Genomic DNA, 18,663 nt, shown 5'->3' with positions numbered 1-18,663 from the left:
ATTTATCTTTTTCTTTTTCGTTTATCTCATTTCTAAGTCGAAGACATTCTAATTTTTTCAATAAAAAGTGTATTGATTTTAAAGTAATAAACTAGAAAACACAGAAGGAATACAATTCCTCTTTCCGATCGTAAATCGATAGTGAGATTCGACTACGAATCATCTGTTCTGGATAACAAACACTATTGATTAGAAAACAAAAGATATTGAATTGTTCTCTTCCTTAGTCTTTCTTCATTAATTTAAAACGAAAGTGCTTTCGATTAATTTACGGTAAAATTCAAGTAAGAACCAGTTCATCAGTGACTCGATAAAGAGACTCACTGAGTCAACTCACTGAATCAGTACACCGAAAACACCGGGTTCCACATAGATTGACAATTAATGAAGAGGTTAAACTCGTCTAAACAATTGCTCATACTGCCAAAGGATAAATAGGAACAACGAAATAGGAAATGAGAAAGAATCTACATAATCAGACTCTTCTTATTTCGAGAGAGTTAATATCCAAAGTTTTCACTTAACTAGAAAAATCTCAAACATGAAACATCATAAGCAATAATTCTAGGTTCCACTGTGGTTCTCAAATTAATCCCTAAATTAATGTAGAAAAACAATGAGGTTATGTTTTAATAATTTCCTTTTTTATGAGCTTAGTCAAAGTTCATCCTTAACAGTGGCATAATTGCATGGTTTAGATGAGCTTAAACTTTCCAACCAGATTTCATCCTTCACTATCGATTCTTTGTCATTGTTCCGATGCCAAGACCAATGGGCATGTGTCTCATTCACTACCCTTAAACGGCCATGCCCAAAGCTTGGTTCTCTAAACACTGATAGAGGACTCGACCGCTTCTTAAACCTTCAATCATACAACAACATTTTCGTAATTAGAGCGAAAATATCAATAGAAATGATCTATATAACAATTGGGAAATATATCCACAAGAACGTGCGTGTGTGTATATATATGTAAATATCCATAAAAAAGACAAAACAATGGAACGATTTACTCACGATAAAGCAAGTCCTTCTCTGTTTCCACCATCTCCAATCGTTATATGCACTGGACCATATTGATCAGCCTTATTATCATAAACCCTAGTCTGTACGGACGAAACAGAACCCAACATTAATACGATATACAATCACTAAAAATTGTCTAAAATACCTTTGAAAATTTACTTACAAAACGTTCATAAGCATGAACATGACCAGCAAAAACAACATCAACCCTAGCTTGGTAAAGCAAATTCTCCATAGCTTTTCTCATTTTCTCTCCTTCCCCTTGATGGGCAGTATTAGTATTATACCATGGGGCATGAATTAGAGCAAAAATCCATGGTGTCTTCTTTCTATTGACTTGGCTCAAATCAACTTGAAGCCACTTATACTGAGCTGACTCAGAATCAAAATCGGTATAAGATCCTAACATCAATACATGGATCCCACTCACATCGAACGAATAATATAAGTTTGACTGGGACCCACATTCATCGTACGGCATTAACCATCTGTGATTATAAGCCGTGAAAGGATGGGAATCAACGATCGGAAATAGTTCGACTTCGTGGTTGCCTTGAGTAACCATCCAAGGACGTTGACTTGTGTATTTTTCAACAAAACGACCGAAAGTATCCCAAAGAGGTTGTTGACTATCGGCGTATGATAGATCTCCAGGTAGTAGTAATACGTCATAATCTGATTTGCTAACGTGAGCTAGAGTTGACGCAGTCCATTCTGTTTGACCTAGATCGCCTGTTTATATGTAAAGCAATAATATATTAGAGGCGTCTTGTAGTTTGGCAACTAGTATTAAATGTTGGTGGGTATGATGTCTTACCATTGCTTAAAGATATAGAATATTTGAGTGAACTTTCTAGTTTAAATATAAAAATATTTCAAGTATGTATTTTTCTTTTTAATTATGCTTGTCGGACACATTCTTTAAAATAAATAATTGAGTAACAAATGATCACATATCAGATTCCTGCAACATGAGAAACAACGTTAAGAGAGAAGATGAAACATCAAGGGACGAGAGATATGATGAGAAGGAGAGAAAAAAATGACATATAACTCGTGTTTTGACCAATCACATTAACAGAATAACTGACGACTTATAAGTTATTGAGAGAGCTCAATCATTTGTCCAATATAACCAAGCCACGAACTCTGAGCTCTCACTAAACTTCAGAAGTTTCCTTTTCTGGAAATAGTAAGATTTCGATTTTTATATCTAATGGATACGAAGGGGAGTATTCGATACATACAAACCACTATACATAATTTTGAACCCAACTCTTAAGATAACTAATTCTTAGAGTTCTAACTTGTCCAATTGAAATATTGCATCAATTCAAAGTTGGAATAAATGAGTTAAAGAAACTAACCTGCAACAACAAACTCGATGGGGAAATTAGATGGAGGTGTCTTCAAAGTAAACGCGTTGCCAACTCCACCACACCGATAATAATAAATAGTATTATGATCCAACGGTCCAATTTTGACATGATGGATTCTGCCAGATTTGTAAAAGAAGTAACGGTAGGATGTGTATTCACCAGTCGCGGATGCATCATAATTCCCTGAGGTCTTACCGTATTCAACAATCGATGGCGTGTGTTTATCATCTGTGATCCATGTTACTCTCATATGATCACTCCCCACCATTGATATATGAACCTAAACAAATTATAAAGCTTAAGTCAATTATGTTACTATAATATGTCTGTCTATTTCTACACCTATTATGTGCTAGTAAAGAAAATACAGTAATGATATGTACTAATAACATCTACATGAAACTTTTTAGAAAACAAACTTGATAAATGATATGATTTTCAGTGAGAATGATATAAAAATTTGCTAAAGAAAGCGGTAAAGGAAATAATCTATTATAACCTGTTGCGGGTGAGATCGAGGTCGATCATTAACGGTAGATATTATTCTACCGGGTGGTGGTCGAATATATTCGGTATCATCCTTAGCCTGAAGAGAATGATGAAACAGGAAGAGAAAGATGAAGATTGATTGAGAAAAGTGACATTTTATTATCTTCATCAATGTTGATCACAAATGGAAGTTGAGTTGTTTCAATTCCTTAACAAGTTATGTGAAATGACTATATATGTTTTTATTTTGTTGTTGAAAGAATGACTATATATGTTTTTTTTTTTTAAAGTAATGACTATATATGTTGATAAACACATATATAATATAAATAGGGGAATTTGGCCAAAACTCCCTAAGAAATTATGACTTTGGTTAAAAAGGATTCATCAAAGTATTTTAGGCTTCACCTCCCTGATGGCAATTATGTAATTTTCAATTTCAGTAAAATGACCAACCTAACCCTAGTCTAAGAAAATACCTTGCAAACACTTTGCACTGCCTTGCAAACACCTTGCACTGCCTTGCAAAGCCTTGCAAACACCTTACATGGTTTTTGCAAACACCTTGGATAGCCTTGCAAACAAATTGCAAAGCCTTGCGAACACCTTGCAGAGCCTTGCAAAAACTTTGCAGAGCCTTGCGAACACCTTGCGTGACTTTTACAAATACCTTGCACAACCTTGCGAACACCTTGCAGAGCCTTGCAAAGCTTTGCAAATACCTTGCAGAGCCTTGCAAAGCTTTGCAAATACTTTGCAGAGCCTTGCAAACACCTTGCAGAGCCTTGCAGAGCTTTGCAAACACCTTGCAGAGCCTTGCAAACACCTTGCAGTGCCATGCAAATGGTTTGCAAATTAGTTTTTGAATTGATTTAACATGAAATTTGTTACAAATTATTATATTTGGTCTAATAGAATGTTGTATCGAAAAACTAGCTAAAACCCCTACAAATTCATAATAGTCATTTTATAAGCTCTAGCACCATCATTTTACATTTCTTCGAAAAACTTCCAAAGCTTTCATGAAATTCTCAATTTGAACATAAATACCAATTATGATTGTCCAAGAAAAAATATTTCTCATAGGCATTTCATCTAACAACTTTATAGCTATTTCAACCAATCTAAGTCTTGTATAACCAACTAACGTTGCATTCCAAGCAACAACATCTCTTTCAAGCATTTCATCAAACACATTGCTTGCATCAACTATACTTTCTCAACTTCCATATAAATCCAACAAATAAGTTTGAACATAAACAACAAAACTAACAAATTGTCATCCATCATTCATAACTCAATGAAAATAAAACAATGAAGAAGTTGAATTATACCTTGAAACACTATCAATTTCTCCTTCCATTGAAAGTATATAAAACTTTCTCTCTCTAGAATTTAGAACCAAAAACTAAATCAAACCCCTTAAAAGCCTCTTCAAACAACAAGCAAATAGATTAAATCACCAAAACCTAAAAACATCAACCTATCTTATAGCCAAAATCGATTCAAACCCCAGAAATTCTAATCGGCGTCGACAATCCAACTCGGTTCGGTCATGAGAAAAACTCAAATTTTTGATTTATTAGTTAGATTATTACTAGGTATTTCTAATTGAATGAAAGGTACTTTTGACACTTAAAAAGTTGGTGCCTTTAAAAATGTCCTTCAAGCCTATTTTTATAACTTACTTGGGGCCTAGCTAGTTAAAAAGATGGGTTGTCTTTTTAACAAAAAAATACTAGAAATTGGGCCTCCGGCCCAATTTCCTGATATAAATATATATAGAATTTAGGAATTCTATGGCGTGAAGGAAGTCTTTTGGACTAAAATTGGTTATGCTTTCAGCAATGTCAATTACTTTTCATATCTAGATCCAACTGAAATCCATTATACTGGTACCATATAATTAACACCTTTATCATTCACAGCTTTACTTTATTTATTTTTGAACTATAAAAAGGTTAATTTGATCTTAATCTTAATTACTAACTAAGATTGATCACTAATGTATTGGTTGGTTGGTCGGTCGGTCGGTCAGATTAATTAAGTGGTAATTAAGATTTAAGAAAACAAAAATACTGCATCAAACAATGTTTTATTTACATCAGATATGAAATCTGATTTAAATTTGTGGCTTGAATTGACTCAATAAGTTATATCTTAGAGTGTCTTTGTTTGCTTGAAAGGTAGAATTACCACTCAAGAACCACGATAAACATAAATACTTGAATTTGAACAAATTCAAGAAAGAGTTGTCTGAGTAACAAATAGTTCTTAGGTATCTGAATAGACACGTATAATTTGGTTGTACATATCATAAACGAATGAAAATAAAAGATATGTTGGCAACACTTGAAATTCAGATACAAAGTCTAACAGTGGATTTGAAAAATCACTAAGGGCTACGATCTCACAAAACTCCTCAAAGGGCAGACGTGCATAACTGGATCGACAATGTAATTCTAAAGGCCTTGATGGATACATTGATCAGGAGAAAGCAAAGGAAGTGGGTGGACTTCCTGGAGGATAGGTATATGTGATTGAAGCCAGTGGACGCAATAAACCTAAAGAGTTGTTGCGTTGGCACTAATACGGTAAGTCTAGAGAATTCAAAACAAATAGACTAGCACCGTAATGCAATTGCTCTCAAGGAATGCATAAATCAAAATTAGGGAAATGCTAAATGTACAAAGAATCTTTGACAAGATTGTTGACAAAATGCCATTTGAACGGTCCCGATCAAAGTCAAATTTTGATCAATTTTTGTCTTTTAGTGAAAAAAATTCATTAAGTCACAAATTTTGTCAAGGATCTTGTACATGTAGCACTCCCGTTAAAATTATGTTCAATCCCAAGTTACTTGGCGGATCCGTATAGAACAAGGGCGAACAAGACAATTGAAATTGCATCATCAAGGGAATGTGGCAAAAACGCCTAAAGTAAATGAGTAAAGGCATGGTGAAACCCTACCTAGATGACTGGAGATCCCACGATCTAGGTTCAAAGGGCAACTGAAGTTATATCCTGACTCGACAGTAACACTGTAAGAGATTTCTATCTCTTACCCATTCCTAGGATGAAAATAATATTGCCTGCAGTGAGAGGCTAAGCATTAAGCTTTTAATGAATCCGAAAACTTATAACTTGATTCTAACGTGAGGTATAGCCGGATGCCTTATTACGGATAACCTATATGTGTGTGAATTGATGTCGGTTCTATGGGAAGTCGTGTAGGCCGACTTCCCTAAAGCACACATGAATTTAGGATTGTTCAGGATCGAAATGAACACAACCGAGAACCTAAGTAAGTAAGGGATTAGCTGTGTGATAGCTATTTAGGTTTACGATTTCCAGGACTCAGTTCAAGACGAAAAGTTCACTGCCGTCCTTGTAGACCTTGTAGTTATTCACTAGGAAAGGTTCAAAGTCGAGAGACTACCTTCTTCCGATGCAGCGGAGTTCCGCATATGAGCTCTTCTAGTGTCAGTATGTCAGTATAACATATATATCACAGTAAACCTCGAATTTTATTCATGTGGGGGATTGTTGGAATCAGAGCTGATTTTGACTCGACCCGACTCGTCAAACTCAGAAACAGAATGCGCCATTGCGTTCGTCTTGTCGAGCTCTTCAAGTTAGAGCTAAGAATCACTCAAATCCGATTTCGGATGAATGAGAAATTCAAGTTTAAAGTTTGGACGAAGATCGGTTGAAACAAGGACTAAAGTGTCAAGTTGGACAAGTCACTTTGGGGGCCGTTTAAGCGAAGCACGCGGATCCTGATCTAAATGGTTGCGTTCACTCAGCGGGATTACGCAAGATCTAACGGTTGCGTGTTGGTTTCCGTGGGACAACGTTGGGACGTTTCCTCGCGCGTTGGATCGGCAAGATCCAACGGCGCACGTTCACTCCATGTCGGGCACCGAGTGGGACGACTCCAAGCTTTTAATCTAGCCGTTGCTTTCTTCATCTGTTAGGCACGTCTCGGGATTTATCTAGAACCATCTACGGCTGGCGTTCCACCCGAGGAATTTAGCCAAATCCAACGGTCTAGATTGCCACCGGCCACCGCCTCCAACTTTCAGTTATACTTCAGATTAGTCCCTATATTCTGTACAGTTATATCACTTAACCCCAAAAGGCAAATGCACCCATTCACTTCTTATATAAACAACCCAAACTCTTCTCATTTATCATTCCATTCATTCTCTTCTTCTATTATGTTCTAACAATTAGTATTCTGTGTGTCTGAAATACTGATCGGGAGGTAATTCTAGTATATCTAGAAAAAGGAAGAAAGAAGTTTTGAGTGAAGTTATAATCTAAAGCATCTAGAAGATTCAAGTCCATTCTTTTCTTCTCTTCTAACAATTAGTATTCTGTGTGTCTGGATTACTAGTATCTCTAGAAAAGAAAGAAGTTTTGGTTGAACTTATAATCTTAAAACGTCTAGAAGATCAATTCGCATCAGTCTAAGAGCTCATATTATTTACGAAGGTTCGTCCGCTTTTAGAATATAGAAGTACCATCTTAAAATTCAGAAAGGATAGTCGTTGTATCCCGAAGGCATACACCCTAACGTTTGGTACTGTTACGGGGGTGTAAAATGTCTTAAGGAAAGAGAATTTATTCTCGCCTCGACTTCATTATCTTTTGTCTATTTCGGTTAATCCGAAAGAAGGAATTATTGATAAAGTTGGTATTCACTTATCGTTTATCTCTCTATAAATTAGAGAAAGGAAGTTCCCTACTTCAACCTAGACTCTAGCTTAATCAAGACAAGACAAAACAAAATTAATGTGAACTCAAACCATAACCAGAGGAACAACAAAAAGAAACACTCCAAATACTAGGGCACTTTGACTTGGGTAATTGGTTAATTTCAACCGCCCAATTCATCCATCTTTAACATTGAGGATTGCCAAGCATAATATTTTAAGAGACATTAGGTTAATATGGGAATTTCTTTCTTATAAAAGTCTCTCGAAAACTCTCCATTTTATCTAGCTGTTGTAGCCGATGATACAAGTACTTCCATGTACACTTTTGTGCATGTCATGAGTAGGACAAGCGACAATTTTATTTTTCACATCCTTTCGAAAGGTGTGAAAAGATAAAATTACCCATTGTCATATTAGTCACTGTAAGACAGGCGGTGCACAAAGGTAAATGTAGTGTCAAATTTAAATATTTTTCTAAATTTTTTGTTAAGACAATCCTAAAAGGATATATACCAACCTCATTTCCATGATGAAACCTGCCTCATTTAAAGATGATGAAGTCATATATAGATTCACTACAAGCAAAACCTACCCAAAAAAACACCCTCCCCATAAAAAGCATTTTCCTTGTTATTATCACAAATTCATTATTGTATTGCAACTTTGAATTGAAGTTTTTGAAGAAGAAATTACAAGACTTCCATTGCAAGATCTCTGTTTTAGCTAGCAAAATAGAACTAGAGCTAGATTGTGAGTTCTTGCAGCTAGAAATGGTAATGAAGAAGCTTCAGAGTACTATTAGATTACAAATTCACCCTCGTCTTCTGTTCATTACTCTCTTCCTTATACTCGCTTTTATCACAATCTTGAGCTCTAAAATCTTGACTTCTAATTCTCTTGGAATCAAAACCTTCCTATTAACACTATCATCACAAGAAGTAACTAACTCTGCAACATTACTAAAGTATGCAGCTATTGATATTGGAGAAGAAAATACCAAGCTAGAAGTCAATCAATTACTTGAAACAAACTTCATTGATGATAGAGTTGATCATCGTTATCGTTCAATATATTCTTCTTCCAAGCAACGAAACCGCGCAACTAGACATGCCCACCGAGGAAGAACACCGATAAATCTTCGGGTAATAGATGACAAGAAAAAATTGTTAGATTTTCGCGGAGTTCTTCGTGATTGGCTTAAGAACAAGAGGTTTGAACCTAATATCATGTCTGAATTGATCAACCTTGTGAAAATCCCAATTCAAAAACACTATCATGGTTATACTAAGTTTGCGAACTCAAATAGTACTAGATATTCTTCTTGTGCAGTAGTGGGAAATAGTGGAATTTTACTAAACAATGAATATGGAGAATTAATCGATACTCACGAGGCGATTATTCGATTAAATAGTGCTATAATTTATGGGTATAAGAAGAATGTAGGATCAAGAACAACAATCTCATTCATTAACAGTAACATCCTTCATTTTTGCTCAAATATGCAGGGTTGTTATTGTCATTCATACGGGGAAAACGTCTCAACAATAGCATATATTTGCCAACCGATACATTTTATTGACTATATAACTTGCAAAAATTCATCTAATAAAGCTCCATTATTGATTACAGATTCAAGATTTGATATTTTATGTAGTAGAATTGTGAAGTATTATTCAATGAAAAGGTTTCTAGAGGAGACAGGTAAATCAATACAAGAATGGGGAGTGGTTCATGATGAAGTTATGTTTCATTATTCTTCTGGATTTCAAGCTGTGATTCTTTCATTAGGGATTTGTGATAAAGTTAGTTTATTTGGGTTTGGGAAATCAAAATTAGCTAAACATCATTATCATACTAATCAAAGGGAAGAACTTCATTTACATGATTATGAAGCCGAATATAATTTCTACCGCGATTTGATTGAAAGACCAGACGTAATTCCTTTTCTTGTTAATGGTTATAATTTCAAGATTCCTCCTGTTGTTTTATATCATTGAAATTGAATATAATTCTTCTCTTATGTACATTTCATTTTTGATCTTTTCTTAATTCTTGATGAATGTTATGAAGTAGTCTTTCTTTACCTTTTTTTAAAAATGTTGTAATTACTATTTAAAATGGAAAAGAAAAGGACATAGTGTTATGATTTTTATTTTTTAGTGTCATGATACATGATAGGGTTGTGTTAGCTTCTGTCTGTGTGTTTATCGGCAACGCTAATAGAATAAGAGAAATGTCCAATTACCTAGGTTTACATATTATTGTCTATAGTAAGTTCAAAAAATCCATCATGATATTGTAATTGACACATGGGTTTTTATACAGTTATACCCTTTGTAAGCAAAACCAATTAGCTATAAGTGGTGGACTGGACTGACTGGTTGCAGATGTTATTTACTTAGGTAGGTTGATCGCGAAATTTTCATCTATCTATGTAAGAGGATCTTTACCAGATTTTCTTCTCAGTGATTACTCTGATTAGTATCGTGGTTTTGATACAACTTGAAGACTTTTTCTGATTTCATGACTCGTACGCCACATAGGACGTTACACTGTAAATTTATTTTTGTTCAACTTCCTTTGAGATTTTGTGGAGAAAAGGTTTTTTGAGGAGAGAGAGGCTCTGATCTGATGTCAGCGAACTCTCCCCTTTCCACCTTGAAAACCCTAATCACTCTCCCGCCGCCAACCCCATCAAGACTCCCTGAGTGCATTAACTAAGAACAGCGTCATCACGATCTCCCTCTCGCTGTTTTCCCACCTCATTACGCCTCCTATCCTTCTCGTAATCACCAAATATTGAGCATGATCTAGCAGTTAATGGACTAGCAGTTATTGGTCTTCGTCTTCATTGCATGCAAGTCAAAGCCGTCCCAGAAGCTTCCTTCTACACTGGCGAGGTGCTTTGTCCCGAGAAGAACAACATGCACGCCATCAGTTACTCGAGGGTAAGCCTCTTCCTCTTCTCCAGTCTCTTTGTCTTTAGTGCCTCGGTTTTACCATTTTCTTTCTCTATCCTCTCTCTCTTCTCTCTCTGGTTTTATTGGTTTTTCACACGAAGTGGTTTTAGCTGTTTTTCGTTTGGTCTTCTTTATCTCTCTAGCATGTCAATAGTCATTTCCGGCGAGTAGACATTTCTGGTGGGTGACACTCTCACCAATCCCTGTTCATGCATGGCAATCGATGGCTTCAGCGTCTTCTGATGGGCCTAGAAAGTTTCCTAAATAGGTCTACACCCGCAAGTGCACGGGTGTCAAGTTGTAATAATTCCGGTAAGACCGGTTCGTTCCTCAGAGACTAAGTGAAACCTATTCTAAGACTTGGAAGTAACTCGGGTTTGAAATTGGTTTTGGTTTTAAAATAAAATAAAATATTAAAACAAATAAAAAGATGAACTCAAATGGGGGGAGAAGTCTAGGGGTTTCGGAATCTACCACATAAAATCATCTTTAGAACAAATAGTTAAATAATCAATTCTCTTTCTTTTTATAACTCGGGATTTCAGATAATGAACTATCTTAATTCCGGAAGATGTTTTCGTTTAAAACCAATAATCTATAACAATGTAATTGTATATTTCGAAAAACAAATCTCTAAACTATTGTTTATCAATCAATAAGCATATATCATCAAAGAATCTAATCTAAGCATGATATATCAAATTTAAAAGTATAAACAATGAAAAGAAAATCAATTCTACAAATTTAAACAATTTCAACTTTAAATCACAATCAAGAGAATTAACAAAATAAAAATATGTCTCTAAAGGTTCAAGTATGGGTTTTATCCTAAAACCCTAGATGGATGGTTAGCTAATCATGGCGAATAAGATTAAATTAATATGAAGAATAAGAGAGAATGGAAGAAAACTAAACTTTTTCTCGCTGGAAATTGTTTCCTGTTGCAGCCAAACGCGCCTTAAGGGAAAATTAATTTCTCATCTTCTCGGAAATATTTTCCCTATGGGAAAAGTATTTTCCAATCTCTTTTCTCGTCTTCTTCACTGTTTTCTCTCTCTCTCTCTCTCTCTCTCTACTGTTTTAAACTTCTTCCAGTACCTCTCTCTCATACAACCATGAATAAAGAAACCTCCAGAGAAACAAAAATGAAGAAGAAATAAAAGCAATTGATTATTTATCTCTCTCTCTCTCTACAATTTACTCCTTTCTCTCACTACAAATATTTCCCTCTCTCTCTCTGTTTCTTTCTCTCACAAAAAGAATTACAGAACAAGAAGAAGAAAAAGAAGTGGATGATAATGGTGTTTCTCTCTCTCTCTCTCTGATTTTCTCTATAGGTTGAGCTTAGAGATGGTGATGTTCTTGACCCCCAAACCGAGATGCCCTTTCTTCTTTCTGTTCTCCCATTTATATCCAACTAAGAGAGCTTTATCTCCCTTTCTCAATACATTTCATTCTCGGTTTGTATGAGAGAAGGAAATAAAACTTTCCTTTCTCTCTCTAAAACCAGAGAGAAAAAGATAACTTTTGATTTCTCACAATCATCTCCTTCTAAAGAAAATAAACTTCTCTTTCTATCAATCGATTCCATCTTCAATCTTTTCTTTCCTTCTCTGTAAAATTTCCATAAGCTCCATCTCTATTTCAGTTGCTCTTTCTTTCTAAATCAGAGAAAGGAAATCAAAACAATTTGATTCTTCCATCTCTCTGTTATTATCCCAATATAAAAGAAATTCCAGCCGAGAGCTCTTTCCATTTTCTGTTATAGTTTCAATCTTCACTGTCAAAGAAATAAATAAAGAGAATACTCACTTTCTTTCCCTCTTGATCTTAGCCGAATATCCCTTGCTTTCCATCTCTGTAAATCTCTAGATTTCAATCATCCTTTCCTTTTTTGTAAAAGAATTCCTTTCCATAATCTTCACACAAACATATCCTATCAATCATTTCATTCTCTAATAAGTTCTTGCCATAAAACAGTAAGGATACTGTTTATATGAGAGGTATGGTATGAGAGAGAAATAAAGAAGAGGTATTCCCAAATTTTGACCAATTCAAAATAGAGAAAGTGGAAAGAGAAAAGATTTGCAATAAATCTCCAATGGCCCAGTCGGTGTTTACAGTATGGTGTTGACGTGTTGGCTATTTTGATAAAGGATTCGGTGCATTGCAACCTACCATCTTATCTTGCGTCGGCATACTTTATTAACTTGTACCGTGTAGTATGGAGGCAGCAGCTAATAAAATACCATAAGAGGTGCCGACCCCAATCTTTGAACTAGTCTATCTTGCTCGTCGGGACTCCGATTTGACGTCCGTTTTCGCCTATGGGTTCGTCTTGAACTCTACTTTTCAACCGAGCACCAAAATTGACCAGAATACCCTTGTCATTAAAATGACCAAAATGCCCCTCAAGTATGTCTTTATCACATGTTTTCGCATCGAACTCCATAACCGAGACCTGAGAAAGAAAATCAACCAAATCATCAGAGTAACCGCTCGAACTGGACTAACTAACCCGAGTTAAGAGATTCAGATGAGACATTCTCATGTCCCATCATTTTCTTCTCCTCCCCGACCTACTGCTCCTCTATATATATCTTGGTCCTTCTCCTCCTCTCATCACAGTCCTCTATTCATCCCTGCTTTAACCCTATCCTCATGGCTACTCATTTTGCTCTTGCTCCCCGTGGTCGTCTCCCTCTCAAATACCCAAAACCCTCCACAAACCAGGACCTCCAGACTATCAACCAAGGTTTTGTGGCTAGGTGGTGCTGTCCTCAAGAGGCAAACCTGGCTCACCTGAAACACATGCTCTTCTCTCAATCCATTTTCTTTCGCGACTGTCACTACTCCACTATTGAAGGTCCTCTTAACACCTTTCTTATAAAACCTAAAAGCTTATTCATCCTGAATGCACTAAACTTTGGCCGTCCATGGATTCTGAGGGGCATGCTTCTTGTTCTTAAACAAGTTGATTTTCCACTCTCGGAAGGAGTTGATGACCTATTTTATGAGCCCATGTGGTGCAACCTGTATAACCTACCAATGGCCATTCAGAACAAAGAATACCTGGATGTCCGATCTCCATTATTAGCCACCATTAACACAGTCTTTGTTGATAGAGAATTTGACATCAACTTCAGTTACCAAAAATTCCCAAGGGCAATATGTCAAACCTGCAGGATTATTGAACATCCTCTGGGTCACTGTTCGGTGCTTGAAGATCCCTCTGAAGATGACAGTGACCCAATGGATACTAATGTTCTTCCCAACCATGATCAGAGCCCTGAGGAACCATTACTTATAGCCCCCCCACCTTCACCTGTGTATCATCAAACCCCTCCACACCTACTCTTTACCCCCTCGGGTAAGAGAACAAGAGAAAGCCCTTCCCACCACTCCATCAGCTCGGATGAGCTTTCAGACGATTCCAATGAATTCCAATCCATGCTGTTGGAGAATCGAGAGGCGAGGAGAATGATTGCTGAAGAAAGGATGGTCAACCAGAGTATCAGGGGTAATGTTAATCAAGGAAGTGGGAGTGTCGTAACTCCACCAGAATGATCTACTTTAGTTGTTTTGGTTTGTGGTAGTTGTGTTTAGTTTTAGTTCTGTTTGTGTTTTCTGTCTTGCTTTGTTAGGTGTAGTGTTTTGCTTGGTGGCCAGTTGTGTGGCCTTTGTTTTGGCTCTTCATGTTGGTACAGTAGCAAGGAGGGGACTCCTCTAGCTGTTTCCTTGCTAGGTGTTGAGAGTTGAAATCTCCCTTTTGTTCCTCCTGGCCAACTGTACCGCGTGGGGGAGGTGTTTAGTTTTTTGTGGGCTTTCAGCTGTGGTGGACTGTTTTGTTTAGTTTTTGTAACTCGTTTGGTTTCCTTTTCTGTTAGTTAGTCTCTTCTGTTGTATCTTTCTGTTAGTTAGTCTGTTGGTAGTTTATTAGGTTTTTGGGCCTCTCTGTCCCCTTTCTCCCGTTCCCTTCCCCCTTCTGCTTCAGGCACTCCTTGGCTTGTTAGCCTCTTTGGGCCTGCTAAGCTTGGCTTGGTTGGGCCCCTTTGGCCGGCGACCAGATGGACCAACCCCATATAGATGTATCTATTTTGGCCTGGAACATGAGAGGCTGCGGTAATTTTCTGAACAGAAAGCACCTCTGATCTCTTGTTCGAACCCACAAACCTGACATCATTTTTTTATCTGAGACTAAGTGTATTAATACGAATCTGAACAAACTCCTCAATATGCAAGCCCACTACAAACAATTCACGGTTGAACCTGTCAACAGAGCTGGGGGCCTTGCGGCCTTTTGGTCCCATAACTTGGATATCCACACTTCTTATGCGGATTATAACATTATCCATCTTAAAGGCACCCATGACAATAATAAGGAATTCTATCTTTCGTGCTTCTATGGTTGCCCCTATAACTCTCATCGGATGGGTCCCTGGGCCCAACTCTCTAAGCTTACTCCGGATCCCTCTATTCCTTGGTTGGTTATAGGCGACCTCAATTCTATTTTGTATCCAGAGGATAAACTCGGAGGGAGGTCTAAGTTCCCCTCCCATGCTCGGCAAATCCGCACGCAGATCAATACGATGGGCCTTCATGATCTTGGCTTCAATGGTGACCCTTATACGTGGTCCAATAGACAATTTTCGGGCAACTTGATTAAAGAACGTCTTGACAGAGCTTTATCGAACCAGAAGTGGGCCACGGACTACCCTGACTCCATACTTCACCACCTGCCGGGGTTGGCTCCGATCATGTACCCATCCTCCTCACTACCATCCTTCAAAGGCCAATTGGTCGAAAGCCGTTCAAATTTATCCGCATCTGGATGTCTCACCCAGATTGCTACAGTTTCATTAGCAGTAACTGGCCTCATTCCCACAATCCGATCCAGAATAAGCTTAACCACTTAGCTATCAACCTCGCCAAGTGGAATAAAAATGTTTTTGGACACATTGAAACTAAAATCAACCATCTCACGGATGCCCTTCAATCTATAACTACCCTTGAGAGTCTGCATATTCTTAACCAAAAGTTGGAAGAAGCCTATAACCATCAGGAAAGCCTGTGGAAAGAGAAATCTAGAGTTGCCAATATACATCTCGGTGACGGAAACACGAATTTTTTCCATGCAAAAGCTATTCAGAGAAATCGTAAGAATCAAATCACCTCTATCAAACGTTCTGACAACACCTGGACGAATGATCTTGAGGAAGTGGCTTCTGTTTTTTCCTCCCATGTTCAGCAGATATCCACGACTATGGGCTCCATTATCTCTGAGGATTTAATCAATCTCTTCCCCTCGCAAATCACGTCCACCCATAACAACAACCTCATCAAGCCGCCTCTTGAAGATGAAATCCGTACGGCGGTTTTTTCGCTTAAAGCTGATGCTGCTCCGGGTCCGGACGGATACCCGCCTTTTTTTTACCATTCTAACTGGGACACGGTAAAATTAGATGTTATCAGCATGGTAAACAACTTTTTCTCCCACAACTATCTTCCGCCTGCATCTAATCACACTCACATCTGTTTGATCCCTAAAACCAAAACCCCTCAAACCACTTTGGACTATAAACCCATCAGTCTCCTAAACACCACCTACAAAATAATCACTAAAATTCTGGCCAACCGGCTTAAGATTGTTCTTCCTGAGATTATCTTCCCCTTCCAAGCGGCTTTCGTTCCTGGCCGGCAGATCACCGATAATATTATCATTAGCCAGGAAGTGTCGCACTCTTTCAAGAGGAAAAAAGGGAAGAAAAGCTATTTTGGTTTAAAGCTGGATATGTCTAAAGCTTTCGACCGGGTTGAGTGGTCATTTTTAGAGAGAATCATGTTTCAGATGGGATTCGCGGAGCAGTGGATTAATCTGATTCATACCTGCATCTCCACCTCTTTTATGGCGATTCTTATCAATGGTCGTCCAGGTAAGAATTTCAACGTCTCCAGGGGCATTAGGCAGGGTGACCCGTTATCCCCTTTTCTTTTTGCTCTAGCTATGGAAGGCCTCAACCGTCTCCTGGAATCCAAAAACAGTCAAAACCATTTCATTGGCTTCAATTTTCCTAATTCGGACTTCTCGCTCACCCATCTGCTTTCTGCTGATGATTGTCTCATCTTCGGCCTTAACTCTCTTGACAATATTACTAACCTCCAGAACATTTTGGATACTTTCAGTGCGGCCTCGGGCCAGATGATTAACTACGCCAAATCTACTATCTTCTTTTCCAAAACCACCCATCCTAAATTCAAGCGGATGATTACTCGTAGTCTGAAAGTTCACCAAGCTTCTTCTCTAGACAAGTACCTGGGCACTCACCTGTTCATCGAAGCCAATAAAAGGCAAGTTTTCTCCTCCCTCCTTAACCAAATCCAAAATAAACTTTCTAAATGACATACAAACCTTCTTTCCCAAGCTGGCCGCTCTGTAGTGATCTCCACCATAGCAGCGGCCGTTCCCCGATACCAAATGCAATGCTTTGCCATTCCTAAAGGCATAAGTAATCGCATTGAGACCATCCAGAGGTCTTTCTGGTGGGGAAAATCGAAAACCATTCACACCATCAACTGGCAACAGATATGTAAGCCTCGCAGACTGGGGGGCTTGGTATTAGATTACCTTTTCTGGATAATGAAGCTTTCCTTAGTAAACTCCTTTGGCGTGCTCTCAAAAACCCCGATACTCTTTGGACGAAGATTCTTAAAGCTAAATACTACCCGAAAGATACCAAGCCTTCTATGGCTAAATCTAACCACTCCTGGTTTTGGAAATCTATGATGCAGCGTTATAAACAAGTTCAGGAGCTCATTTTTTGGGATGTGAATAAGGGCACTAATATTAACATTTGGGAGGACTACTGGATTCCGAATCACAAACCTCCGATACCTAACATACACAATTGCAGCTTACAAACGGTTGATCAACTGATCAATAATAACCAGTGGAACATGAACCTGATTCATCAACTTTTTGATATCGAGGTCGAAAAGGCGATCTGCAGTATCAATTTACGACATGATAAAGATGACGCTATGAAATGGTCTCTCACCAAATCAGGTAACTTCACTATCAAATCTATGTACTTTCATTTGAGAACAAAAAATATGGACTACCATCAACCAGAGTGGAACTATATATGGAAAATACAAACGATACCTCGAATTAAACTGTTCTTGTGGAAGTGTTGTTCCAACAGTCTTCCAGTTCGTGGACAAATTGGTCAGTATATAGGCAATGTGTTTAATTGTGGGTTTTGCGACAAGGTCGAATCGTTATCTCATATCATGCTCCATTGTGCTTCTACCCGTACTATCTGGTTCTACTTTAATATCAGGGTGGATAGTATTGACAATTTGCAGGACTGGATCTTGGAGTGGAAATCTTTGGAACCAGAATTGCAGTCCCTTTACGCTAATATTTTGTGGTTCATATGGAAAGCTAGATGTGAACAATGTTTTTCTTCGAAAAAACAAACTCCGGTACAGGTTATCAATAACATTAAAGGGTCGGCTATTGCCCATAAGAAAACAAAACCAGCAACCAACAGAAAGGACTCGCTGGTCTGGAGACCTCCTGAATTTCCTTACCTGAAATGTAACGTGGATGCTTCATTTAAGACTCTTACAGATCCGGCAGGATATGGCGGAATCATTCACAATGATAAGGCAGAATTTATTATCGCGTTAGCAGGTGTCATCAGAGGCCAATCGGCAGAAGAATGTGAAGGTCTAGGCATTCTCAAAACTATACAGTGGGCGCAACAGCTACAGATTACTCATCTTATTTTGGAAAGTGATAATTTTAATATCATTCGGTACCTGAACAATGGTGGCTCGGCTATTGAATGGCAGACAGAGAAATTAATGGACAACATCCGTGAGACATCAGGTCACTTCGGCTCTATCAGATTCGTCCACATTCCCAGAGACCTCAACAATTGGGCAGATAAATTAGCTAAGTGGGGTAGGCAAAATAAGTGTAATAGGGTGTGGAACTCCTGGGGGGAGCTAACGAGGGAGTTAGCGTTGTAAGTGGTGTGGGTAGCTTGACTTGTTTTCTTTTCGGTTTTTTTCCTTCAACAA

The 18,663-nt window shown here is 37.8% G+C and overlaps 1 protein-coding gene, 1 long non-coding RNA gene and 1 pseudogene across 2 annotated transcripts in view; 2 read left to right on the top strand and 1 right to left on the bottom strand.

Moving 5' to 3' along the window:
* The window catches only part of LOC147550275 (uncharacterized), a 68,696-nt gene that overhangs the window by 26,100 nt on the left and 23,933 nt on the right, over positions 1–18,663 (top strand). The gene's annotated exons all lie outside the window — the stretch shown is intronic.
* On the bottom strand, positions 452–3,170 carry LOC147550279 (purple acid phosphatase 22-like). The gene is made up of 5 exons (XM_086668963.1): positions 2,905–3,170; positions 2,394–2,685; positions 1,190–1,758; positions 1,018–1,106; positions 452–862 (listed from the first exon to the last, which is right to left on the bottom strand). The coding sequence occupies exons 1-5, from the start codon at positions 3,061–3,063 to the stop codon at positions 658–660; spliced, it is 1,314 nt and encodes a 437-aa protein (XP_086525089.1). The 5' UTR covers positions 3,064–3,170; the 3' UTR covers positions 452–657.
* On the top strand, positions 8,386–9,639 carry LOC147550278 (beta-1,6-galactosyltransferase GALT29A pseudogene; annotated as a pseudogene).

The sequence above is a fragment of the Eschscholzia californica genome, unplaced genomic scaffold (genome assembly GCF_041429995.1).
Source record: "Eschscholzia californica isolate CP2 unplaced genomic scaffold, dmEscCali1.0.p SCAF_3, whole genome shotgun sequence".
Taxonomy (NCBI): domain Eukaryota; kingdom Viridiplantae; phylum Streptophyta; class Magnoliopsida; order Ranunculales; family Papaveraceae; genus Eschscholzia; species Eschscholzia californica.
The sequence above is the reverse complement of the archived record's forward strand: the minus strand, read 5'-3'. Positions and strand labels throughout refer to the sequence as shown.

Coding starts and splice junctions, on each gene's coding strand:
- LOC147550279 (XM_086668963.1), bottom strand. CDS start 3,063: ATGAAGATAATAAAATGTCACTTTTCTCAATCAATCTTCATCTTTCTC. Junction 1,759..2,393: donor CATCGAGTTTGTTGTTGCAG/GTTAGTTTCTTT, acceptor ACATATAAACAG/GCGATCTAGGTCAAACAGAA. Junction 1,107..1,189: donor TTCATGCTTATGAACGTTTT/GTAAGTAAATTT, acceptor TCGTCCGTACAG/ACTAGGGTTTATGATAATAA.